At 32.6% G+C, this 27698-nt stretch overlaps 1 protein-coding gene across 4 annotated transcripts in view; it reads right to left on the bottom strand.

Annotated features, from left to right (window-relative positions):
- Positions 1-27698, bottom strand: part of LOC137925462 (putative divalent cation/proton antiporter TMEM165) — a 47302-nt gene that overhangs the window by 12197 nt on the left and 7407 nt on the right. Inside the window, exon 1 of one of the 4 annotated variants that reach the window (XM_068768905.1) lies at positions 17439-17771. The exons of the other annotated variants lie outside the window; for them this stretch is intronic. Coding sequence (XP_068625006.1) covers positions 17439-17567 — 129 coding nt within the window. The 5' untranslated portion in view covers positions 17568-17771. Of the gene's footprint in view, positions 1-17438; positions 17772-27698 lie in introns of those variants that run through there. 4 annotated transcript variants of the gene reach the window in all.

The following is a 27698-nucleotide window of genomic DNA, read 5'->3' as shown; positions in this document are numbered from 1 at the left end:
GTTAAGGTTACGGGAAGTCACTGGATGCGGGCAGAGCAAGTCCCTATCCTCCACCTAACCCTATCTATAGGGGAGACCTATACCTTGTAATGGACGTTCATCAGCTGAAAAGAAGAAGAAATCTAACAAAATTTGTGAACGCCGACTTTTACTTCGTAATCTATTATATTATAGCAATATTTGATTTAAAAAAATGTTACCTTGAAATAGCTTCTGTAATACAATATTTTTTTTAATTTTATTCTTTTACAAACAAACAATGGTATATTACATATTCAAACATAAGATAGAATTATGTTAACAGAATATATGCAAATGTGCAATCAACAACATTATCCGTATAATTTAACACAGACAACTATATAATATGTATTATATTTTTAACTACTTTATTTAACTATATAATATGATAATACAAAAATGGGCAAGAACGAATACGAAGACTAAAAAATCTCCGGCCCACCCCACCGCATTCACCATTCATTGTATATTCATCTATGCTGATTGTATCAATTCTAGATTTGGTTTAAAACTACAATATTTGTTTTACATCAATCTAACATTTAAAATTTCAACGCCACATGACGAAAGACTGTTTACGAAGTAGGTCATTACATCATTGATACAGAATCTATTTAATATATAAAAAACAACATTACTCTAAACTAAACCGATATTAATTTACTAATCCGTAATCAGTGCCTATAACTGGAAAATATGCAGGGACATTATGGTATCGCATAAAATTTATTCCATCCTCTCCAACCGTTAAAATCGGGCGCTATATTAGGTTATTATGCAGAGGTCGATGTAACCTTTATAGGCCTTTTAATGTGTATAATGACCTCTAAATCGTTATAAAAAAGTTTTTAATTACTTTCAAGGCTATTATTTTGTGTTTGTAAATAGAAAACAATAGAAATATTGCGATCTTAAAGATGCGTGATAACATGTACATGACGTCTAACTGTCGTATGGCGAGATGTAATTTTAAAAACGTAAGCCTGTCAAATGTTTATCACTCTCACTATCTTCGGTGGGTTTATACTGGCTATATGTTTCCTTTGCGAGAGGCCGCTTAGAAGGATTTTACAGTCCACTCTATTTCTGGCCCCAAAACAATACTAAGCAAAAGTTTTGTCTTCCGACACCTATCAATGTCGTAATTTGTAAAAATGCTGGTGAAAGAAATTTATTATCTTAAGGCTTTGTTTTTTACATTTTAATATCTATTTTACATAAAACAATGGATTCTGCAGTTATAACCTACATGTTACGACAACATGGTGTCTTTAGAATGTTTGTGAAGCAATTTTTTGACATATTACTTTATAATTTTAATTTAAATTTGGATTAAAATGTTTGTAACATCGCTAGCCATTAATGAGTGGAAAAATTTTAATAAAGTACATTAAAGAGCATAATAAAACGTAAATGATTTTGATAGTTTCTTTTAGCACCTAACATTTAACTTAGTCCATTTGAAAATCTCTATACGAAACTAGAACAAGTACGCACTATTCAGATCATGGTTGCATAGACTTACTTATAGGTACTTTTCAAACATATTTTTTGGTTTTATTCTGGAATAGAATTCACTATTTTTCGAATGTACGAGAGTATTATTTTTGCTGTCGGCGGGCCACCAGTATTCGACCGGCGGGCCGCGGTCTATGCATCCATGATTTAGATAATTACATTTACGTTGAGATTTCCGTTTCAGCGAATTATTTTCAGCGTAACCATCCGTGCGTCACGCTTTGACGTAAATCGTAAATGGTGAGTTATTGACCCTTGTTTAGGTCTTAAACACGAAATTTCCGAGAGAAACAGAGTTTGTAAGGTATTATTATAATATCATTTAAACAACAAACAGCCGCACAAAGAATTCGTATCTACGAAAATAAACAGCGCATTCAGTCGTCAAGGCAGTGATAAATTAGATAGTTTAAAAAAGACTTTTTATTATGAAAAGTAATTTAATTTATAAGTTGTATCGTGAACATGTAAAAGTGATCTTTCAACAACCTAGGTGGAACCGAGATAGCCTTGGATTGAGTTATCATTTAAGGACTGTCTACATAACTGTTTCAATAGAGTGTCCAGCATTTCTCTTAATAGGGTACCTATCTCTGATTATAGTTTCTATAAAATTAGGTACTTCTGGCATTATCAAGATTACATTACACAAATGGTCACTGCAAATTATCCTATGCGAAGAATAATATGAATAAATTAAAATTTAAACGACGGAAGCTGTGTACCAGAGGATTTCATGTCTATATAAAATTAGATTTGTACTTTATTATAAATTTTCTAAAGACCTTTGTGGACTATGTTGACGTGTCACTGACTAGAGTTAATCAGCTAAACAATCGCACGACACGCGTCACCGTTGCCTCAAGTGCCTATGCAGAATCTCTCACGTAGAACAAACACTCAAGATATTGAATTGATAAAAATTGAGAAAATTGTCACAAAAGGGTAGTTGGCAGATAAATAGTTCGCAAATACAATAGCATCTATTTATCGGATATGTATCACTCGGATCACTTATATGATAGCGGTAAAATCCAAATGTTAAAAAAAGAAAAAAGATTCAATTCGAATTTTATATATATATATATATATATATATATATATATATGTGTGTGTGTGTGTGTGTGTGTGTGTATATATAATTCAAATTGAATCTTTTTATTATATATATATGTATATATATATTGCTACTGTTCCCGTTTAGGATCCCCCCAATATGTATAATGTAAGAACATATGTCAGGGCACCAGAGGGAGGGATCCCTCAAGTGTACTGCTGTAAAGAGCAATATAAATTACCCATAGGCAAACATAATTTCAATTGGCAAATAAAACAAGCATAAGGTGACGCAATAGTTGTTGTATTAGAAATCCCATAGCAGCATGGTCTATGTCTTTTTAACAAACACCTGTTTATTTTGACGAGAAGACAGCTGCAAGTAGTACTCCGGTGAACAGGGTTAGCAACTTACAAGGCAATCCGCCTTGGTTCATTTGGGTGACTTCCAGAGTTCACCGGCTGGCTTGATTAAAGCTAACCCCAAAGTAAAATGAGCGCATTACCATTAAATTATTATAATCATCCATGTATGTATATACTTATGAGATTTCAACTTATGTACTGACTCATCACGATACTTCTGAAACAATGAGGTTAAGGAACTTGATATTTGGACGAAATATTGCTTTCGCTGAGTAGAGATCAGCTAAAAGGAAATTATAAGAAATACTACCCGCAAGGGGATTGTAGGGGTGTTATTGAAAAATGCATATTTTCATAATAAAAAAAAATTCTGGTCAAGATTTATACCTATAAGAACTACTACATACATACAAAACTGAGCCAGACTATTTTTTAGCATGTTAAAAATTATCGAAAACTGATTTTATGAAATGGCACAAAAGGCATGGAGTGCAGGCAACACTAAATGTCATCCGCCTTTTTAAGTTTGATAATTAAGTAAGTCGTCATCTAAGTAAGATTATATTCGATGTTAACATTCAAGCCACAAATAAGCATTTACGTAAATTAACCTCAACATCGTTCTGATAATATCGGAGCGGTTAAATGGCTTTTAATATAAACAGCGATTATCGAGTACAAGCCATCTCTTCATTTTTTAATTGTTATTTAATTGTAGTCATACTTAAACTCATTATGAGATAAAACGAAGATTGACTGGTATTTATGTTCATCAGTCTAGAATTGGACGAGCGGCATGTGCACATAGTCTAAAGAAGAAGAGTCTAGAAGACTTGACTAGAAGCTCCCTCGGGCACATTTTTACACTAAGCCAGAGGTCGGCAACGCGGCACCTCGGGCGCCACTGCACCCTTTAATAAATTTCAGTGCCCCCCTAAACTATTGTCAATTTAGACAAAAAAATCAGAACGTCGTAAATGATCGATTATGAAAAAATTGCAAATGACATGGCAACCCAAATATCCCATTAAAATTATTTTATATAAAAAAATATGTCATTGCTCTTGCCACCGTCTTTAATATACCTACAAACATTCTTCTGTATTTATTTAAGATTAATAATCATTTTGTTCTGTAATTAAATGTATAAATTAATAAATGAACATGTTTTATACATACGAATATTATTTTTACATATTTGTTAGGTCAAAAAATAGTTGACGCCCGCCATGAATTTTTTATTTAGTATTTCACACTTTACATTAAAAACGTTGCCGACCTCTGCGCTAGGCCATCAAACTTCAATTAATATCACCCAATAAAGGCTTAACATTCAACATAAAACGTAACAAAAGGAATACGGTACAAACAATCAAGACAAACAAGTTATGATTTAATTACTTAAATGAAAAATGGATTTAAGCATTAAGTTTATACTATGGAATAGATTACACGATTACTCTATCCTCTTGTCACGTGGCTGCACTTTATGCACAGTGACTGGAAATTGGAGTATAAGATTTAAAGAGTTTAGTGTATAAATAATTCGCTATTTATTAATGTATGGTACACCCTATCCAAACATCAATCAATGGTTTTCAGAAATAATAAATAATGTAATGATAATATAGTAAGAAAAAGCGTTTTTAAATTCGGATAACTACATATTAAAATTAACTGTTATTTACTATCTATAGGCTGTACTGCCAGAAGTTATTGGCCTGATGAATTGAAATAAAAAAAAATAATGTAACATTATCAAAGTGAAAACTTTAGACAAAGAAGCTTATAGCTTTAAAGAACTTTATAGCTTTTTGGTAACATAGTAGCTATACGTTCACCTCTTTAAAGTTTTTACTGATTTGGTCCAATCTATCTGTATATAGTCCAATTATAATAATGAACAAATTATTTAGTATTCTCGAAATAGAACACATTTTAAATTCAGGTGTTAGAATATCATAATCGAATATTATAGAAATGTTATGTCATTATTATATAAATATTATTACTATAGAATACAAACACCGTAAATCGAACTAGTGTAACTAATATTGGCCTAATAAAATCTCTGCGCGCTAATGTTTCCGAACATATAAAAACGATTGGCTACGTACAGTTGAAATAGGTACAATTGCATTCAAAGCTATATTCCTTGTATAGTTCAACTGCGGTTTCTATTTATTTTTTATGCAACAAAGATGATGTTGAATACCATAGTGCACTAAATCTGCACGCGATCCTATTTTCGCCTACGAACAGTTATGTTCAAAAGCAAACAGCAGAAGCTATAAATTACGGTTAATATTTACCATGCTATTTCAAGTCAAGGGTAGAGAGTATTCCTTTTTGCATCTATATATCGAACATATTTCAAATTTACATGAAAGCTTAAAATTTCATCTGATAAATAAAATGTAAGGAATTCCCTGGTCACTTTAATCCGGTGTTTTTTTTTTAGTGAAATAGAGACCACGGACTGGAGAGTGTAACATCCACGCAAAAGGTGGACAAATAACCTTGTTCCTCTTATCGTATTGGAAGTACAAAGGAGGAGAACAATATGAGGCAGTAGAATGAAATGAAAGAAAAGACGAATGTTCTATGGCTGAAATTATGTTGACCACATTGCTTATAGCGAGCGATATACAGATCACTCGCTCCTAGATGACTTGCGCAAGATCATCGAGTAAGGTGCGTAGAATCGAAAGGTCTAACGCTTGGTTACTGGGCCACCACATTTTAATTCCACTAGCGAGGTGTGTTTGATGCAAATGCATTGAAATGAGCGCGCCACATCCGAACCGTGTCCTTGCGGCCGGGTATTCACATTATCGCAGAGAAGAAATCCTTACACGTAAACATCGATAGTGAATGTACTAGATGAAAACTATCGACAATTTTTTAATATTAGTCCGGGTTTTAATATAAAAATAAACTTACCCCTAAGATTTATTTTACATATATAAATATATATTATCTTCGGATATCGAACGTACACGTTGCTTTACCATAATTGTTTTAAAGGTATTCACAATGAAAGATATTCTGACAAATACATAATAGCGTTTTAGTTAAAGTAGTAATCATAAATATATATATATAATAAGTACTAACTCCTTACCTATGAAATTGAAAGTTTTCTATACCGACATGCAAGCATTTTAGTTAGTAATTTAAAATTATTATAGCACGGTTATTTATGTCTTCGAGTCATTACATTCATGTTCGCTTTCTGTTTACAACTATGAAGAAATTATAAACCACGTCACTTTGAGAACGTGAACGCTGGATCCATGTTGGACGTGGAACCAACACTAGTTATTGACTATATGTTATGTTATACATATTTATAACATCTACCGGATAGACTAGCTAAAAACGAACGTACAATCCGTTTCGGTTCCAACGTTATAACTCTAAAAACATTGATCTACGACAATTGCCACGATAACGAAATACAAGTCAATTAAAAAATAAATGAAATAAACAGCATATTAAAAATGTAAAGCCCTGTCCAGAACCAGATAAAGGTATCCGTGAAAGTAAAAAAAAATAGAGTGTAAGCCATATGAATGATCTCTTCCGTTTCAAACTACTTCAGAATTGTTGGCATTTGGTATAAATGAGAAAATATACATTGATTGAATGAAGTACATCTGCTACAGTGCTACCGAAACCGGTGTACCGCGCCTTAGGAATAGGATATATATGAAATCCATTGGAATGACAGCGGCGCCATCTGTCGAAAATTGGACTTACCAACATAGAAACCTTGGGGTCATGCACAACAACTTTACCATACATCATCACATGAGTAGTTAGCATAGTTTACAATACCATAGAACAAACTGGCAAATATTCATTTTTAAACATATATATTCTTGCTTAGTAGTTGTTTTGAGTATTATATAGATAATATTTGTGTTTGAGTATGTTGATATATACTTATATATCGATTTTCAACGCCTTTTATCGATTGATGAGCGATGTTTCCTTATTAACAAAGTCTATCCAATGGTTGTCTAGAACCCACATTTTACGATAACAACACCTTTTGTGATTCTTTTTTGTTGGTCTGTTACACCACTACACACATATGATTTCTTTAAATGTTTATTGATAAACAATAAAAATAAAATGAAATAATGAATAAGTAGCAATTACGATTAATCTAATATGTGACTTTTAACCAAATATTTTTTTAATAAATTTAAGATAAAATTATAATAATTTATTGTCTTTTAAAGATCCTCAACTTTTTATTTTTTATTATTTTTTACTCTACTCTGCTTTGCAATATGTCATAGCTGTGGAAAAAAACAGAAAGAAACTCCACAACACATTTTTCAAAAAAGTTCAACAATACCGATTTATGCACATACACTTTCTGTCAGATGTAGCCTAAATGAAAAAAAAAATAATAAAGCCATATCATTTCCAAGAATTCTTGTCGTTTAAATATTCATTTATTGAATACCATGCCTTCTCCGTAATGTAATTTGGTGACAAATTTTGGTTAGCATATTAAAACATATCCATAAATATATAGATATATAAAAACTATTACAGTAATAGCTATATATAAACATCTTTTTCTCGTTGAATACACAAGAAAGCCGAGCTTTTCCTCTTCGGTCGATGAACCGAACCTATCAAGTACGTTCAGTACAAGGTACTTCACCTACTTTATACACTTGGCGTAGTAAACCTTGTATATCTAACGCGTTTGCAGACATTTACATATTTTTTTAAATATTCGTCAACCACACGTACTTGAATAGTATATATAATCCTCTAAAAACATCGAGTTTTAGGGGAGTACCCGCGCAACATACCTGTAATATTTTCCTATTAATAATAGAAATTAGTCATTTTCTAAAATTGTTGCAACAACCATAAAAGTTTCAGAAGCAACTGTATCTTATAATGGCTGCTTCATATTTTGGTAAAAATAATAATAACAGCTCAAGCTTAATTGCTCTAAATAGTTTAAGTTTAACGCCTCTACCGCATTATCACCTCAAATCCAGTGAAGTTGTTAATGCCGATATGCAAACATTTGTCTATTGCATCCCTGAAAATAATAATTAGTAAATAACCTTTAGAGCATTAATTAGGTCACCAACATTTACCTCTTTAGAGCAGGTAATTCGTCGGTTCAACCTAAAGACGCCCATTGTAAGGTATGTCTCCTCCAAAGATATCTATGAGGGATATACCATAATCGCCAGACTAAGTAATAGTTTTGGCACAAAGTAGTATCATAATATGCATAATATGCTGCTGCCCATCCTCTGGAAACTTGAATGTGGCATTGGCAAACCTATACATTGAATGTAATAGAGTGAATTATATATAGGATTGTATGACCAAAATCGAACCCGGGACCTACGATCACAAGTCTCCATCCTTACCGCTAGACGACCACTGCTCAAGTGTACTGTAGGTATTTAACTAAACGTAAACAATATTCATGACTCATGATAGGCGAGTTCTATCCCTAACTTCGGTTTTTAACTATAAGGGCATGCAGTAAGGTAAAGTATGAACAAATGTTAGCTATATAAATTCTTTTTATGATACAACTATAGCAACTAATAGATCCGATTTTCTGTTTCGTCGATGGGAATGCTAGACAAGTAATGAGGAAGAGCTAAAATCAAGGTCATCGTCTAACTGCCCAGAGGAGCAAAACCGCGCTGAAACTGCCGAGGAAACCCCGAACATTAATATATAGAGTTTACTCTAAGAATCTTCAACGCAACCTCTCCGATAAGAAAGGTAATGTAAACAATGATTTTCTGAAATTCTTCGTAATAAAGGTCTTTTGCGTTTCATATTGCTAATTGTTTCACACAAAGACATGATCTGTATTACTCCTCGCATATCACATTTTATCAGTGCTTATTGCATACGAGGTGTGTGCAACATGTTTTAATCGGTTTTTCGGCAGAAAAACACCTAATTTCGAGAGAATTTTTTTATTCCCGAAATATTGACCATCGGTCAACGCATTTAGTCTATCTTTTGGGCAATTCGTGAATATCATGACAGAAAAACTACTTTATTTGGCGGCATGCCGTTCGACGACCCATTTAACAACTTGCTTCAAGTTGCAGAAATGCAGTTCTGCGAGTGCGTGCTCCACTGCTGTATTAATAGATGATAGTCAGATGGCGACAGTCTTGAGGATTATGGCGCGTGTCGCAGAAAGCGCACCGAGCACAGCAAGCGATTTCAATATCTTTTACTGATATTACTATGCGAGACACCGTAATTATTAACACATTAATACGTGATAATATAAATAACATCAAAATATAGTTAATATAGACAAAACTTGTAACATCACCTGCCAAATGCAATTTAATTGGAAAACGTTTTAATTTATTTAATATGACTATAAATATCAGCTAAAAACTACTAATCATTTAGCCGAATATACACTGGACTGTTTCACTTTCATCTTTTCATCCCTAATTACAGATGAAAAATCAGAAAATAATTCTTTAGAATATTGATTTATTTAAACACTATTTACTAATACTACGGCTAAGCTAATCTCGAAGGCGTTTTCTATCAATTAACCTTTTGGAACCGATGACCATTGGGGCCGAAAGGTTCTCGAGTGGCAACCACAAGGCGGTAAAAGCGTGGGTAGGTGTTGCCTACTAGGTGGATCGACGACATATTTAAGGTCGCGAAAAGTCGCTGAATGCAAACAGCGCAAAATGGGTCATCGTGGAGATCTTCGTGGGAGACATATGCATTGCAGTGAGTGTTTATCGACTGAAAAGAAGAACTTGGGCGGTGCAGAAATAAATTAATTAAAATAGATGAAATAACTAGATATCATATAAAAGAAAGAAAAATAGATTTTCTATTAGAAATAAATATACTACGACTACTACTAATTATGATTGTGCATAAATGTATGTTAGCTTTTGTTAGTAGTTGTTATATGTATATCAGGTTATTTTTTAATCTTACTTATTTTTAAGATATACCTCACATAAATATAAAATATAATGAAATCCAAATATTGTAACAATTCCATCTGTTTATCAAGCAACATTCGAACTTTCGCTTTGAATATTAAATATCAACAGTCACATACAATTTTTATCTTTGATAAGTTAGATGGATTATTATTAGATATTATAGACATATTTTATCACGTCTAAAGAAGACAGGAGGAAAACCGTACAATCATAGCCGGTAGATATAAGTTTTTTTTATATATATATATAAAAACGATTATCGCTACTCATGGACGCGAGCATCACACACATCTGCAATCGGACGTTCTTTTTACTTCTAAAAACAATTCTCATAAGAAAACATAACAAAGCTTATGTATCCGGAAATAGTAGTTCTAATTTTATATTACATTCGCAATCTGGTTGAAGCACTTAATAAAACATAATAATAACTTTGACGTATGTAAACAAACTGAGCCAGCCACCCACTCGACGTGGACACGATCTGCATTAAAGTAGTAAAATTTGTACATCTAACACTCTTACAACAAAAAAGATTTAATAAAGTATACATACAATAATAGTGTTAAATTCAATAATAGTTACGTGTCGATAAGAAAATTTAGTTACGGAATATGTAACAAAACATTTTTTAACATCGCTAATGAAACACTAAAGATATCGACTTGGTTTTTAATGTTATATTTAATCAGAGAGAATTATAAATATTAGATCGGTTAAAAAGTAGTCCGTTGTTTTTATGTAGATGGCTCAAGTGATCGATATCTCGTAAAGTACCCACACAAACAATTACAAATTTATACTCATTTTTTGAGTGACATCTTTACAGTTAAAAAAATATTTTATTCAGCGAAGTAAAAATTCAGTACATTATATAGCTTTTCTTTGATGAAGGTAAAAATAGAGGTATGGTCGCCCAGCGGTAGAGGACTGAGACTTTCGATCGTAGATAGAAGGTTGAATTTCCGGGATACGATCTTATGTAATTCATACTTTTTGCATTATTTTGAAGGACAGTGCTCACAAATATGTTTCCAAAAGATGGACAGTCCTCTGCGTACCACGCTGCAATTGCAAATTAGCCTGCCAAATGTGGTTATTATGGTACATCCCACATAGATATTTTTAAGGGGAGGCCTTGTAGTGCACGTCTATGGGTTGAAACTAAAACGATGAAAGACAAAAATGCAAGCCAAGCGGCTGAAATTGTGAATGGCGTTAGTGGTCATTATATTGTTCAGACTTGACCGTGCACCATGCATTAACCTATTTTTTTCTTGTATTACAAAACTTCCTTGAATGGTATGAAATTAGAATCAAGAAAAGATTGTAAAAATCGATTACTAGAATTTTTCACTATTGAGGATCAAGATGCCTGCGGAGCAATCTGCCTGCTTCCCTATTTCCAGACGGTTATAGTCCAGGTCTTCAGGGTCAGAGTGATTAGGTACCAACTGAGCCTGCGTGATTCAACGTCGACCACAGCGTCGCTTTCCATTAGGCGACTTGATGGTAAAACACTGACAAGAAAGCGTTAAAAAAACCTTTAAAATGGCAACAAACCTTGTAACAAAACAGTACATATTTGACCCAAATTTGACAGTCCGAAACATGTTAAATAAAGTCTTAAATTATACGAAAAAACATGGATTCTTTTTCACTATATATTATTAAATCATATAAGATGTAAGTAGAATTGAATAAACAAACGCAAAATTATAAGGCAGCAAAAATTTTGGATACAATCACCTTTTGAGATATAAAGAGATAAGAGCGAAATATAATTACAGTTCAAATAATTTTAAACAAAGACATTGTCACAGATGCACGAATAAACAATAGAGACACCTCGCAACTACTTTGCACACGCCTTGAAGGAAAAACTCAAAGATAAACGTACCTACCTACATACCTTGTTCATTATAATCGCTAATTCAACACGAGTTTTATGATGTTGCTATATGACAAGGTTTTTATTGTTATTCCTTTTTATCAGTGTTAAAACGGGTAGAATTGCCACTCATTGGAAAATATTATATTTGTGAGCTATAGTCATAACAATGCGATAGACGGCAGCCCTTAGTGACTCAAAAATTATGCCTGCCACATAAATTTACAATTAACCTATTCATAAACAATTTTCAATTACTTTATTGAAAGAATAAATTTTCATTATCATCGATCCAGTCGTAGGAAGTATACACCATGCACACACATACACGACGTAGACCTCGACCTAAGATTTCCAATACGATCAGTTGGAAGCGGCCTGCATCCATCACCTTCCAAGGACAGTGGTGGATAGAAGTCTTTAATATGTCCACCTTTTGGGCGTATATCCTAATATTCTGGGCGCTATATAGGCTGCCCATTTGTCACTACAACTTGCCAATCCCCTGTGTTATATACTTTCTAGTTACTTTTGTTTATCTACGGAATTCCTCATTCATGATTTGATTTCGTAGAGGAATTTAGAGTATATCCTTCTTCTGTTAGCTTGACACAATAAAGCCTAAAGTGAGAGACGACTTCAGGCCTCATTCACGTTTCAATTATTATTTAAAACATAAAACCTTTTTTAATTATAATAATAAACATTCCAACTAAAAACGCATTATTTCCATAATAATAATAGAAGTGCTTGTCATGCTTCTTGCCAGACCTACCGCAACAATCAAGCTGTCACTGGAGTTTAATTTGCGAGTCACGTAACAGAACAAAAAGACAACAGCTACATGTATATTACGAAGTAGGTTACTATATGATTAATACATATAATATATTATATGAACGAAGCAAAAATAATTTATACAATTCACTTGTGTATATAAGTATATAGTTTGTGTGAAAAAAAAGTAATGAAATCTTAGAAACAGTACGCTTCGAACAATATCAAAAATCTAAACATTTTTTGTAACGTACCTAACGAACCAAAACAATATGGAAGGACATCACTTTTTCTAGTCATTTAAATTGTAAAAAAAAATACCTTACGTACGCACGTAATTTGTTATCGCAATTTTACTAAAATGTTTTGTTTTTAGTGCTGTTTTTGCACTTAATCCATTTATTCATCTTAAAATATTAGTAGAGGCTATATAATTAACTCGCCACCATATTTATCGGGTAAAAAAAAATATTATTCCTATGTATTTATCCAGAATGCAGGGCCAATAATCCATATTATTTTTACACATTATTATACATTTTTTATCATTTATATATAGACACGATAATTATGCCAGAATAGTCCTATCGGATAGAAACTACAATCAAATTATGCTACACTATAATGGCGTCTTTTGATTTAAATACTCTGAGTTCAAAATGCGCCCCGATCTGAAAAAAGCACGCAACTAACGCGGGTTTTTTTTGTGATCTCTCACAGATTTTTTTAAATACATTAAAGCAATTTAATTCTAAAATATATTATCACTTTAAAAATCCTTGGAACTGAAAAGCTATATTTTTACTGGTTTAATTTGATAAAGTTTTTAAAATAAATGCATTAGATTTAGAGACTATATAGATTTACACAGTTACACGTCTTTCCGATTTTTAGACATACGATATGGCAGTTTTCTTTCACCGTTTGTGAGCAATGACGATGTTATGTAATTTATACAAAACATGCGTTGCAGCTGGAGTCGTACCTCTGCGCTGCGACCATATATCATAGTCCATAACAACTGTAAGTTTGTCTTGATTTTATTTAATAAAAAATATGCTTGTTAGTAATTTACAACGATTCTATCGTTTAAGTAATATACTGAATAGCATTTTAAATTAAAAAAAGGTTTAGTTTCATGTCTTCTATAGAATATGTAAATAGTTTAAGCGATATTTAAAAGAAATCAGGAAAATTTGGGACCGACTGTGACGTTCCTCCGATGCTATTAATAACGGGTTGTCATTGCTTTTCACGTTGGCACATGTCCTTGCTAGAAAAACTGCACAAGGTCAAATTTCATTTGAAACTGGCCACGTGATTGCAACGTACGGCAATTTCAGTATCTTCTATTTATACGATTTTTACACTTCTCTCTCAATCAGACTCAAGGTGGCAAAAAATAATACGGTACTGCGCAAGGCCAGTACTAAAATGTATCGTTAAAGGTACATACACGAACGACGTACAAGAAACACGTTTTCGTACTTTTTAGTCCCATCACTTTATAGTAAAGTTAAACCTCTGAATATAATACATTTGTATTTACGAGAGTACACTTGAGGAATACCTGGGTTCTTTGGATTACGAAGAGACAAAAAAAATATTACATTTTTATATATCTACGTAATTGTACGTATTAAATGGATTGTATTTATATTTACGTATTCATGTATGTATATACAAAAGATTTATTTATGCAACAAATAATTTTAATCAAAATCTGTGTTTGCGAAAGATATTGTGCCTAGATCGAAAATACGTCAAAAGCTTGCCGTTATTGTCTTTTAAATAGCACGGAAGGTAAAGAGTTAATACCTAAATAATAGTTGTATTAGGTAATAGGAATAGGAAACAACGAATCGACGGCTTTAGTCGACGGCCGTAACATGAACACGCACGGTCAAGCGCCGACTTTAGTCGTGAACCAAGAAGTTTTAACCTATCTCTGCAATTACAGTTAATTATAATAACATTAGGTGGACGTTATGAATATCTGTATCCGCTTGTAATGTCAAACACTCTCATTACAAGTGTGTTAAAGAGCAAAACGGGCTCAGTGTGACGATGAAAATAAACATGAGGAAACCCGTATATATATCCAATAGCCGAATCTTTAACTGTGAATAATTATAAACTACAAGCCATTATACTTTCAAATATTACTAGACTAATTATTAAAGCTATTCGGTAAAATACTTATATTTATACACATATTAAATAGTTTAATATCAACTGCATGCCAGGGTAGCACAGTTTTATTGTAGTTCACATATCACTTGTACGTATAAAATCATTTCAAATTTAAAATATCTTTACATGGCATCTACGCGCACTTTTGAATCTCCAATTATTATAACATTTTATGTAGTAAGCTGCAACCGGCTTAGAATGCTGATCTGCTAAGAAAAATCGACCAAAAGATCAAACTAAAAAAGTTGCTATTTTTAAATTAAATTTAACAATGTTTGATACATACATTATAATGTTAATCTTGTAAATTAGTTAACAAACCATGTTCCACACATTTCGATCGATCAAATGTTGTAATAAGATCTATTTAATCATTTTCTTTTAATTTTAAAATTAAAACTAAGAAAAGGAAGGTTCAGGAATTTATATAAGCGTACACACACCTCCATAAAGAATTTGTTAACTTTTTGACGACGAAATTTACGAGTGCGTACATACGAGCCTATATGAATTTATTATTATTTTTATTTATCATATGCGTGACACTATTATTATATAAGTATTTATTAGTTAATTTCCATTTTAATGAACGATTAGCATCTAACATCTTAAGCACTGCGTACACATGATAATAAACACAGACCGACACACGTGATCAGCGCGCTGCATAATTTAATAAACTAAGTCTTTGAATATCAATGACATAATTATCGTAGAAAGTAAAACTAAATGCTGCTACAGTATAAAAACTTAAAGTTATTATTTGCTTAAATTGAATAATAAATTATTTAAAAGGCATGGGATTTCATTACGAGACCGAATCAGTAATGACAACCTTCGCACATGAATGAAAGTAAAGGATTTGGTCCAGAGGATTGGCAAGATGAAATGGCAGTGGACCACTTAGCATGCAACACGGATGGCCGCTGAAGCCTTAAGGTTCTAAAGTAAAGTCAACGATCTAGTAAGCGCAGCGTCGGAGGTCTACCCATAAGGTGAAAAGACGACCTTTTTAATTCCCTGTGAATTTGATTTAAACCTATACACATTTGATCTATTTTAAATCTATGGGAGAGACATATGTCTAACAGTGAGGGTAATACATTTTAAATGTAAATTTAGCTCTAATATAAACAAGTAACATTATAATAAATAAAAACTCCGAAAATACCAGACGTATAAACATACACATAAGTTTCGCAATGAACCCACGTGGTAGACAAACTATATTATCTCTCTCTACGAACAGGGGCTGTGTACCACTATTAATATTATTAGAAGGCCAGTACCGAAAAGAGTCAGGGAATCGTTACTCCGCTGTTCGTCGTTCCGGAACTATCAGCCGGCGCAGGCTATATAAATAATACCTGTTGAGACCACTTTCAAAACACAGAGTTTAATGTTTTGAAACTTTTCATTATCTTGTATTATAAATTTTTAAACATAACACGTTAAAGTGTCGAGTTTTATGCGTAACATCATAAAAAGAATGAATACAATTTTTTAAACATGCTAATTTTTAAATAAATAATCTTGTTTCGAATTATTAAAAAAAATAATGTTTTTTTAGTTATACCGTTTATAACTCAAGAATAGAGGACAGATTTTTATGATTTTTGTTTTTTTTTGTCCGGAATATTATATCATGGTAAACAAAAATTAAAACGGTTTAACATCAATGAAGCCATGTAAAAATAGAGAAATATGATTCTAAGAATTACCTAAATAAGAAAATTCTAAATCTGTACATTCAATGACTGTTAGGCGAAAAAAAGTTTACCGAGCTAGTTGTTACATATTATTGTCATTAACGTAATGTCTCCCCCAACTCAATTTTATTTTATAATTTTTTTACATTATTGGCATAAACGGTATTTTATGACTATAAGACGCATATGACATTAAGACACTTAATTTATGTAATTTAAAAATAAGGTTTCATATTTATTCTTACACTCAACAATTCATACCAATTTATGTTATATTGATGTAATCTTCACAAGATAGGCTCTAATTCGAGAACCTCTGGTAACCTTTATTTATGTACTATTACTTAATTCTCATAACAATGTATTCTAGAATACTTACTTTAGTAAATAACGATAGTATTATTATAATTTAGTTTAGTAACCTGCAAAGATATTGTATGTTCGAAGGCTAATTTAATTACTTTTGGACGAATAATACTATTAATTTTATCTTTATTGTCAGTGCTATCACTCGTTCAATTGTGTTAGCTTTCGAACTAGAAACTATCTTTTTTTGAAACGGAATGTTACCAAAATAAAACAAAAAATCCTTTTGTAACAATCCAATGGTTCAAAAATATGGTAAACAATACAAATTCACGACGATACCTTTGTAAAAGTAGCTATATTGTTCCGATACAAATTCTATATTCAAATTCTCCACGAATGTTAAATTTGTGAAAAAAAAAATTAAATTAGCATTACGAGGCTATACTACAGTATTAACTAAATTAATATGTTTTCTTACTATTATTCATATAATTAATTTGTCTAAAATTGTATCAATTAATAACGGTATATTTTCCTACTATAAATATTGATATCTTCAAGAAAATAAATAATCAATACAAAATGCAAACAAACCTGCATTATTATACCCAGCAGCCATCCCTTTATACCCGACTCCGTGGGTACCACTTCTGTAGTCAAAGAATCCGTGGTCATGACCATCGTGGTCGGAAAAAATTCCGTCGTAAACTCTGTCACGTTCATTTTGAAATAAATTAAAATTAACAAAAATCTAGCAAAATAAATTCACTCAACCGATAGAACACATTCGATATTTTAAAAACTTAACTGGCAACATAACATCACTGTACGAGTTCGACGGTTGAAAAGAAAATCTGATTCGCGCCAAAATATATTCGCACTCACTCATTTGGAATACTCAACGGCGCGAAAGAACTTTATGAACTGATAAAGATACCGTCAGGGCATCCGATAACGTAATTTCGCATATATATACACGCGGCTTTGCTTCGAGGCACATTTGTTAGACGATAACGCGACTGAGCGACGTGCGGACCGACAACTTACTAAACACTATGCCAGTGGTAAAGGAAAACATGAGAAACGGCTCGACTTCCAACGCCGCCAAGTTAATATTAAGTCTGCCCTAAGTGTTTCTAAATAGGAACCAATACATCACATTACTAAATACTCTATAGTTACAACTTCATGTTTTCGTAATATATTTCGACATTATTGAAATACAATATTCACTATTTACAAATTCAATTAATTACATAACGCTCTCATATAAACATTGGAAATTTTACTATTTCTTTGTTTTTAGCCGTCGCCATATATAAGAGTAAATATTAATTATTCGTTTTGTATTCGTTACCGTCGTCGTTTCAGTCAATAGACGCCCACTGGAGGGGATAGGCCTCCTCCAAAACTTATCTATGAGGAAATATACCTTAATGGGTCGGCTGTCGCAGCATGGTATTATAATAAACAGAGGACGCTGCTGCCCATGGAAATTCGTTTCTAAATAGTGACAATCCTACACAATTAATAAACAAAGTGTGAACTATATAATATTGTATCCTGGATCGAACATACAACCCACGATCACAATCCTTACTGTTAGGCTAACACTGCTCAGTTTTATATTATTGATATAAAATTCTAATTTTAATTCCATGAATTTGTAAATGCATTAACATACTATATAAATTCATAATCTTCTTCGTGCGGAAACTTCACCAAGTTTTTTTTTAAAATAAGCGTGAAACTTTTTTAAAAACTCAGATCATTTAAAAAATATAGAGAACTATTATTAATCAGAATAACATATAAACATACGTGCCTTAATCACTCGATATATGATGAAGTAATACCAGAAATCACTTACGTTGGAGTAATTTTGTAATTTAAATAATACTTTATGAGTATGGGAACAAATAGTTTTTATTTGGACATCATTTATCTGTTATAAAAAACTAACATAATATTATTGTCGTTAAACATTTTTGATTTTTAATAAAAAAAACTATCAAATTTGTAAATAAATCCAAATAAGCACGGCAGTGTTAAGTTGACAAAATATTTTAAAAGAAAATTAAGTTACAAAATGAAGTAGATACTTCCCTCTAAGAGCCATAAAAATCTTTGCTAAATAGAAACGTGCCCCGACTAACAAATTGATATATTTTAGAGTAGTAAAATTGGTTAATGTATATATATAATAGGGTGTCCAATAAAACAACGACAAACGTAAATCGGATAACATGTCAATGGAAAATTAATTAATAAAAAATTATGTATCAAATTTTAAATTTTTTGGATATTTAAAATTAAATAACTTTTATGCATCATATGCGTTCTTTCTATCACTATAACTACAAATCTGTTCATTTCTGATTTACATTTCCTTTTCAGGTTTATCAGCATTCATCATTTCAGCCGTAAGACAATCACTTTTATATTCCACCTTGTGGCCCGGTGTCCCGCATTCGGGGGACTCCGGCACGGCTTCGAGTGCCGGTCTGGCGTTCATATCCCTTTGTAAAGAGATCGCCAAAAGGGCGATAGAAAGAAATAAAACAGAGTATAAAAAGATAAATAGATTAAAAACGTAAATAGAAACAAAACTGTGATAGAAATAGAATAAGTAATAATGTGTAAAAAAAATGTAAAATTAAAATATAAATCGAAAAATGTAAAAAGAAAAAGAGAAGAATGATAGACGAACAGAGCAAAAGGGTAAGAAAGAAGAAATGTGGTATAAAAGAATGGAATGAAAGATCATGTGAAGAATGGATGCAGAGAACGGAAATAAAAAAAAACTAAGTGAAAAAAAAAATTGCCCAAAAAAGACCCTGGCCCACCACAAGATAGGGGTGCGAGAGGCACCAAATACCGGGGGTCATTTAAAAAAAAATCACTTTAATATTAACCCATGTAAAACTTCTTTACACGACAGACTTAAGTCTTTGAACAGGAGAGCATGGATCAGCTAGCGCAGCCTAGAGCAGGTGATCTTATTAAAGTCGTCGGAAGAAGTTAGCAGTTTAAGCCGTAATGTTCATTTTGTAAATCTATCGGTGAGCATATGTCCCTCAATAATGCTAAGGTTGAAAAGGTAATGCTGATGATAGTTATTAGATATCAGCGTAGGAGCAACTAGTTTATTGTGCTTTGGAAACAAAAAACAAAGATTTTGTTTTTTACACTGGTTAACATTGTTAGCATTTATCGAATATAAAGTACTAGCACAGTAGATAAGCTGATTTGATCGATTGTAGATGGAATGATTCACCGCTGAATATAAAACGTGCTAAGTCACAAACTATTCTTAAGAAAATAGTTAAGAAATATTTACTAGACCTACGATTATTTACCATTTAATTTTTTTTTTCATTTCTTTATTTTTTCTGAGACAACTAGAATACCTTATAAAATGTATTCTACCGTATTTATAATAATATGTACGCTATATACGTATGTATGTATGTTTGTGTACACACACTACATTATACTATACACTATATATATATATATGTTTTGTACACGTTAACTACTCGTTATTTATACTTGTACTGTTTCCATCCTTTGGTTGTCTGGAAGAGATTGCCTCGTGTGATAAGACCGCCCACTGTTTTTTTATCATTTTGAAACTTTTAATTTATTTTCTAGCGTGTATAATAAAGAATACTAACGACATTATTGAGGTCGTCGGATTACCCTGGATTCAGACAGCTTCATGCCGGTCCTAGTAGAAAACTAACTAAACTGGCCTATTTGCAAAAGATGTCGCCCTACATCTGAAATAATGATGATCATGAAAGTGTCAAACCAATGCGAATTTATGCTAAGTGTACTCGTGTGGATTACTCATAAAGCTTTCAATTTTTTTAAAAAAACTTAAAACAAAACTCTGTTAAAACGCGATGTTTAAAATTCTATTATCTTTACGGTAATTAAATAATGACCTGTCGGTGTAGAGTCATTGCAATGCACGCTACCAGTCATACTGTATACATATTATACACTAGATATAACATCACAAAGTTATATTGTTGTTATTTGTCATCGAACTAAAAATAGCTTCAGGCCATAACATAGTGCAACGAATTGCGGTTACCATCTTATCGTCGCATTGTTTAATAACCATAGGGGGAATAGGAGAGATTTTTGGTGTTTACGTCGCGAAGTCTACGTGCATTATGATAATCATTTTAATTAAATTAAAAGAAATAAATCAGGTTGCGTTAATTTTGATAAACTTGAAATTCCGATTGTAATAAAATTAAAAATGGTGACGACGTTTTCAATGTTTTACAAATGATATATATATTGTGATTTACCTTAGAAGACTTTCAATATCAAGTTGCCATTACATGGGGACTCAATTTGGTTCTAGGGATCTACCAAATTGAGCTCGTCAGGTTTTTTTTCTTTTATAATATGAATTAAATAAGTAGAAATACAAAATATGAATATCTTCAAGAATAATGGTTACTTGTCGCCTTTGAATTTAAGCAATTCTAGAAATATTTAATTCTTATAATACGTTCAATTGAGCCCCGGCGTTGTCTCGTTACCCTAAAATAAAAGCCTAATGCGGCTGGTTCTCTTTTGGAGGTCCTATGGCTCACAACATTAAGCATCCATGTGAGCGAGTTTAGAGTTTTACGATGTCTTAATTGTTACATAATGTTTAAGTTTGAACCGAGATTCACGAGTATTCAGAAAAAAAATCATCTGTTTTTAGTTTCGAATGCACAATAAACAAATCGCTCCTAGGCATATCGATTGTTAATCATCACCAGCATTGTCAATTGCTGTCGCTGGAACATTGATCCCTTCCGACGACCTTAGCAAAGTGGCCTGTCCACCTTGTGGGTAAATGTACAAAGCTGCGTTTGCCGATCCCTGGTCTCCACTTCAAAACCTCACGGTCCCAGCGGCCAGCCGTTCTGCACGCCATGATCGGCGGGCCGACTATTAGTATGAAATATAATAGAACCACAGATCATGAAGAAACCCTCAATATTTAACTTCGGAACCCCACCATATTTAATTTCTGAAGCATAATTGCACCACGTATTGCGATCATTGTTAATAACTATAATAAGAAACCAATCCAGTGAAATTGTAGTATGTAGCGGCACGACCCTAGGCTCTCCAGGGAGCCCTCGAGCTTCGCTACCTTAAAAGAGGTTTTAGTCTATGCGCTCTCTGCATCCTGTCACCTCGAACCAAATGCCACTTACATGCCACTGCAGTTTAAGCCAGGTAAAAGAAAATAAGACATTGTCAAACTTTTATTCTTATAAGTCAGCGGGTCACCTTAGCATGTAAGCTAAATAATTTCTAATTTAATAAAGTGACCAGACTGCCAAGGTTACCTGAAAATAAACGACACACCCTGACCATTACAAAGATTTGATAGCCAAGTGTTTGATATAAAAACACATACACAACACAACGCCCCTCATTTGCGCTCGAAACCTTGAGGCATGGGACGGTATCAAATCAGAAATTTCTAGCCACCGCCCCTTCTTTTTTATTTTTATTTTATTTATTAACTTAATCACATCTTATTAAAATTATAACGGCGAACATAAACATTTGATTTCGAATTGAATATTTACGAAATTAAATTCCGAAAAAGATAAAAATATTAGATACATTAATTATATATATTCAAGGAGTTATTTAAATTAGCTTACCAGGTATATAAACGGACGTGATTCAAATGTTTTTCGTTAAAGTAAATAACTTTATTCTAAATTTATTTCCTTATTATTATTTTACTAAATAATTTGAATTAAACAGCCGCTCGTTACTACGGACTCTGCAGCGTGCTTGATTCTACTTGAGATAAAGTTCCCATTTATTTAATTCAATTTGTTATAAACGCGAAAACGTTAGCAACTATAAATAGAAGTTATGTATTTTTTGTAGTCTGTGATACCAATACCACTGTCCACTGCTGCCCTCAAAACCATAGTAAAATTTGCGCTATGCTATCGACAAAAGATGCAAAGGAACCCTAAGACTTTCATTAGCAAAAGTGATGCACGACCATAAACGATGAACATGATTGGTTATTAGTGAAGTAAAACTTTTGCCATTAAAGGAGTGAATCTATAGCTTATTTATCAACAAAACGCTGGGTGATTGTAAGACGTGATTACAATAATCCTTAATGAAGTGATCATTCTGAAATACATTACATTCATTTATTTATCGGTATTTATCACTAGAAAGTCTGCAGGGACAGACGGTAAACAATAACAAACTTTAAATTGTAGTAACACGAATTTACGTTATTTATTACTATATGTATTATTACTGATATTTAAATAGGGTGTACTGTAAATAAATTGACAGCAAATGAGGTATACAATTACCCTTTCAGTTTTTATACCAGTAACTAAACAGGGTTTAATTGTAACAAAATAAGGAGATTGCTCCCTGTTATTACCGAAAAATATCAATCTTACTTTTATTTTAGACTGGCATTGCGTGCATAATTATAAATTAATTAACGTAATATCTAGTAAAAGAAAAAGCTAGTTTATATGTGGAGTTGAAAGCTAACCACAAATACCATCTGATACCAATCAAAAGGCCAGAGTCAAGACCGCAAACAAAATACAGTAAGTGTCCAATAGTTGCAAATGTTTTGGTGGCAGCGTTGAAATTATAGTTACTTCGTCTAGCTAAAAATAGATAATCGTAAATAAATATTATGAAAGTGCCTACAAAATAGTTCAAATTTAACCGTTTCTGATTTTACAACCCAATTTTTTTACATTGTTTACATTTTGTTTCATTGTGTTAAGTTGAATTTAAAAAATAAAACGTTTTCTTAAAATACAGATAAAGTAAATTTGCTTTAAATATGACGATAAAGAGTGTCTGTTGCCTGTGATGACTTACGTCTAAATGGTCACTCACTTTAGACCTTAATGGCAAGCTCGCAGACGCCGCACGCGCCATGGATAGGGCTATGAAATTTCTCAACGAATTAGTAAAAAAAATGAGATGATGAGAGTTTGCAAACCACAGCGTGCAGAACAGATCCTTGCGCTGAAACCTCAAAGTTATAACCTCCCACTATATATATTGCGAGTAGAAACCACGGCGTAGAATTATGACAAGTGCAACGGAGGAAGATCACCGACAAGATGGACACACGACCTTGTTAAGATAGTCGGAAGATGCAGGCTGCTTCTAGCACATCTTATTTGAAATCTTTGCGAGAGGTCTATGCCCAAAGGAAGACGTCCCATGTTCGATACGATGTTGGTGACAAACCTTAAAGTAAATCGTCGGATCGTCAATTCATAATTGATATCAACTACCTTTGTCTATTGCCGTTCATTCTTTTCGGAATGCTATTACATGCCATCATCATCGTCATCAGATATCGGATGATCGGAAGCAAGAATCTCGTTACTTTGGCTATAAAATAATGGAGACGGATTTAATAAGCTACTGATAAATAAACAGCTGTTTTCACAGTGCCGGCACTTGCAAAACAAGCAGAAATAATCCATTTTGCCTATATGCAAAATGAAAAAGCGCCTTCTGTACTATGTGCTCCCTTTTATTCAACATTGTGTAAATATTTACTTAATGTTGTGTAACATGTGCATTTTAATTTCCAATTTCTGATTATTGTGCTTTCAGACGCATCATTTAGTCATTTCATAATTTTAGGAAAGCTTATAGAATATTCATCAATAAAAGTATTCTAGAAATTTGATGATAATAAACTTTACATATAATATGCCTATTTATATAAGCATGTATGTATCTATATAAAGAAGTACTTTAGAAAAAATTTAAATAATAAATAAGACAAGACGAAAAAACAATTAATACGTAAATGTAGAAGTATGAACACTGTTTAAGATACACGTTATTTATTCAGTGTGAATAAGAAGATTATTTATACACTTTGCACCTCACCGCCAAACTATTAGTGCAGAATAAGAAAAGTTGGCATGAAACCTTATTGAACATACTTGCAATACCATATTGACAATCATGGTTTTTAAAATAAACTAGGTATACCTATTCACACGTTGCTGTGTGATGCATCCAATTAAAAATATGTGCAGAAAGGCAGTTCTGATACGTCATAAACTAATTTTTTTTTCAAAAACCTCCCGGAAATATAACTTGTACTTTACCAAATTTTTACGACGATTGGATGTAAGACTTGTGAATTTATCGAATACAGACAGACCGAACAGACATACATTCATTTTTATATGTATATGTAAATTAAAATACTATTTCTGACTATATATAACCTTCTGTAAAATAGTTCCTTTAGAAACAAAGTTAGTTTAAAGCATAAACGTAACAATGCCGGCTCGTCTATTTTAATCGTAGGTATATCCCCGCATTTTATGACGACTTAATTTACATTACTTATGAATCGTGTCATGGAAGTCACTCAGTTTTGTAATATAACACAAATACTAAAACTGTCTTTTTGTCGATTTGGAGTAGAATAACATTCAGTGATAGCATTAGCAAGAATATTACGATATAACTTTATAATATTATATTATACTACTACAATACAATTATTATAATACATTAAAATAAAACCTAAGACTTAAGATCATAAAGTTAGTAAATCTATCTATGAACAGTATTTACAATAGGATTCCTAAAAAGTATGAATGTATTGCTAAATTTTATATAAACTGGAAAAATCTAATTTTAAATAGCTTTATTGTATAAAATAATTACAATCGTTTATGTTAATTCGTAACGCGCTTCATACTGAGCGCTAACTAGAATCTCAATGGGATTTGTAATTTTTTTTAGAATGATAGTATTGATAAAAAAAAATCTTAAAAATTAGAACAATTCATTTCGAAAAATCCTTATTCTGGACATAATATGCCTATTGTCAGAGGCTGTGTCTAACAAATTTCTTGTATTTACTAGGATGTAAACTTACCGCGTCGCTTAGTATTTTGTTATAGAATCGAAAACGTTTGTGTGCTAAGGGTGACTAAGACGATAGCACACGTCAGAAATAAAACATTAAAGTAAGAACATATTATATGTTCTTCTCAGGTCTGAGGCATTTATTATCAGAAGAGATGGTACATTTTATGTGATTGACTTCATGCAGCTAGCCTATTTTCGCTTTGTGCAGCTTCATCGAAATTGAGCTAGCAGCAGATCGTATTCCAGTTACAACGAAGACGTTTACACGAAGAGGGTACCCGTGTATGTGTACAGTGTTGTGGCTGTAGTGCAGTGTAAGTTTGCGAAGTGAGGAATACTAGGTGGTCGGGTGCGATACAAGCCTTTCCCCTACGCCCTCGCTTGCACGCGGTCGAGGCGGTCGCAGCCGCCAGTGTCTTGAGTATTAGTTTTATTCGTCTGTGGTGCATCGCTTCCGACAGGGGTCAGGCGTGCGGTGAATATCATAGCGTTGGAATGAACAGATGGTGTACCTCGTGACGTCAATTAGAAATTCAACATTCAATTGTGTATAAAAAAAATTCGAATTTTATTCCGAAGGATTATCGAGACAAGTTCTTAAAAATTACTAAATAACATTATATTTTCAAGCCTCAAAACCTATCAGCGACAGGATAATAGGCACTGTGCCAATAGCTATAATGACTATCATCTTAAATATATGTGTTACAAAGAATTTTCGGTCTGAAAATCTGTCAGTTTTTTCTCGATATTTTCCTACACAGTTTTCCGGCCAAATAGCCCGAAATCTACTGCTTAATAATACATTTGAATTTATAAACAAAGGAGGTTATTACATCCATCGAGGTGTTAACAATAAACCAAATCAATCATACACCTGGAAAACAAGCGGTGAGATAACGGAGACACTTGACGGGTAACGATAAAGAAAAGAATATCTATAAATATACTTGCTTCGTCGTCGTTTCAACTCCTTAAAATATACCATAATCGCCACATTTAGCAGTGCGGGTTGAAGATCGCAGTGTGGTATTATGGTACGCACAGAACGTTGCTGATCATTCTTTGGAAACTTGTTTTATGACCAGTGGCAATCTTATATAATTGATGTGCAAAGTGTGAATTATGAAAGATTGTATCCCGAAAATCGAATCCGCGACTTACTATCTGCAGTCTGTCCTCTGCCGCTGCGCTTCCTAACCTTTTTTTTTTTAGATATAAGTCTGATTAGTGGTTTTAAATAACTACCAACAGCACAGAGGGAGTTATCGCTTGAACCGCCGGTGTGTTGGTGTTTCCCAAAACATTATTTTACTGTTAGTCGAATACAATATCGGAAGTTTGTCTTTATTACCGAAATTGTCAGTGACGTCAGCACAGCAGACACCGCCTTGTTAAAACGCTACTGAGGCTTTTTCTCTGACATAGTTTATCGAATGTAAAAAATTAGATTAAGTACTTTTGATCAAAATCAACGTATACTCTTTTTAAATACTGCTCATTATAAAAAAGTATCGTTATAGACTCTTGACGGGTCTGACGGTTTAAGCTGGTTGTCGCATTCGTCTGTCAATTCAGACTACCGGCAGATTGAGGGAGGATGAAAACACTTAAGGCGTATCAAAAGCCCACGCTAAAGACACCTGATGACAATACGTAACTACAACAAATCTACCATGTATATCACAGACAGTTTATTATTACACTCTTGATAAAAAAATTGTAAAAATGTACCTTTCATTTCTTGTTTTATCTTAATCTTATATGCGAAATATCAATTTGTATTTGACCAATTTTTGAAATTCTTTTAATTATATTTAAATATTTTCGAAACGAAAATTTTCATATCGCCCATGTATAAAGTGATCACTCTGAAATATCGTAAATTATTTTTATATTGAAATGCTA

Source organism: Battus philenor, unplaced genomic scaffold, assembly GCF_028537555.1.
Source record: "Battus philenor isolate CCGP_79_NKW_IND1 unplaced genomic scaffold, ilBatPhil1.0.hap1 SCAF_27, whole genome shotgun sequence".
Classification (NCBI taxonomy): Eukaryota; Metazoa; Arthropoda; class Insecta; order Lepidoptera; family Papilionidae; genus Battus; species Battus philenor.
The sequence above is the reverse complement of the archived record's forward strand: the minus strand, read 5'-3'. Positions and strand labels throughout refer to the sequence as shown.